The sequence below is a fragment of the Aphanomyces invadans genome (assembly GCF_000520115.1).
Source record: "Aphanomyces invadans strain NJM9701 unplaced genomic scaffold supercont1.38, whole genome shotgun sequence".
NCBI classification, from domain to species: Eukaryota; Oomycota; class Saprolegniomycetes; order Saprolegniales; family Verrucalvaceae; genus Aphanomyces; species Aphanomyces invadans.
In genome coordinates this window covers 254065-255376 of record NW_008580183.1, presented here as the reverse complement: position 1 = coordinate 255376, position 1312 = coordinate 254065, and the positions used below count along the sequence as shown (strand labels likewise).

Here is a 1312-nt window from a genome sequence, read left to right as displayed (position 1 = left end):
CGGTGGACGTGAGGCCAGTCAAGGCTCCGACGGAGCGTATCATCTGGCCTATGCCGATGCTCGAGGTGATCGTGGATCACCTGGCCGGTGCGGAGGTCTTTTTCTCCCTAAATTTCTTCAAGGAGTACTGGCAATTCGCGCTGGACAAGGGGTCGTAGTAGATGTTCTTGTATTCACGGACACGGGCGTCTACACGCCGACGCGTGTGTTGATGGGCGGGACCGACAGTTTAGCCTACTGCCAGTCGTCGGTCCAAGAAATGTTCGCGACTGAACTCTACAAGTCGCTGTTGATCTGGTTGGACGTTGTCCTTGGATACGAGTAGACCAAAGAAGGGCTTCTAACGGCCATCAGCGCGGCATCAAGCTGAACCCAAAGAAATGTCGGTTCTATGAGATCGAATCCCGCTGGTTCTGGCGCATTCTCTCTTCCGACGGCGTCAAGCAAGACCCCGAACGCATCAAGGAGTTGCAAGATCTGAAGATGCCAGTGACCAGGCAAGTTCTTAGCAATATTTATTTGCGCCATGAACTGGATGCGAATGTCAATACCACGATACAACGTTATCGTGCAGCCGATGACCGACCTCATGGAGTCGGTCTACAAGGCAGCTTGCGGACGGACCCGTCCCACGTCGGCCAAAGCAACTTTGGCCGACGTGGGCTGGAGCGCTGCCCATGCAGCGTGTCTCACGGCTTGCAAGCAAGCCCTCAGTTGTGTGGTGACGTTAGCTCATCCCAAGCAAGACCGGCTGATCTGTGTGCTTGCTGAAGCAAGTGACCTCCATTGGGGAGATGTGGTGACCCAAATTCCTCACGATCATGTTGATCGTGAGCTGAGGCTCAAGACCATGAGCCGCTCATGTTCCTGAGTGGAACGTTTTCGGGAGCGGCGCAGCGATGGGTGATCGTGGAGAATGAGGCTTTCTCCATCGTAGTATGCTTGAAACGGGCAGATTGCCTGCTCCACAAGACAGGTGGATTCGCGTTGTTTACCGATCACGACAGCCGGAAGTTCATCTTCGACCCAGCCTCAGTCAACGCCGCCATCCTAAAGTACACGGCGGCGAAGTTGAACCGCTGGGCGTTGCTGCTGATGAGCTACAACTGCACGATCTACTACATCGCGGACGATGTTAATGTGTGGGCTAATCTGTTGTCCCGCTGGGGGACAAACGCCAACTTGATCTGCCCTATCGTGCAAGTGCCCTTGAAGATCTCGCCATTGCGAGGAGGCAAGTTTATTTGGCCAAACATAGCCGAAATTGTGGATGCTCAAGTCCAAGCGGTCGGGAAAGGCGACGCTCCCAGGG

At 54.7% G+C, this 1312-nt stretch overlaps 1 protein-coding gene across 1 annotated transcript; it reads left to right on the top strand.

Moving 5' to 3' along the window:
- Nucleotides 1-50: 50 nt before the first annotated feature.
- On the top strand, nucleotides 51-871 carry H310_12333 (hypothetical protein; the record flags this gene model as incomplete). Its single annotated transcript, XM_008879354.1, has 4 exons — nucleotides 51-87; nucleotides 159-307; nucleotides 355-489; nucleotides 575-871. The coding sequence occupies 4 exons, from the start codon at nucleotides 51-53 to the stop codon at nucleotides 869-871; spliced, it is 618 nt and encodes a 205-aa protein (XP_008877576.1).
- Nucleotides 872-1312: the final 441 nt, after the last annotated feature.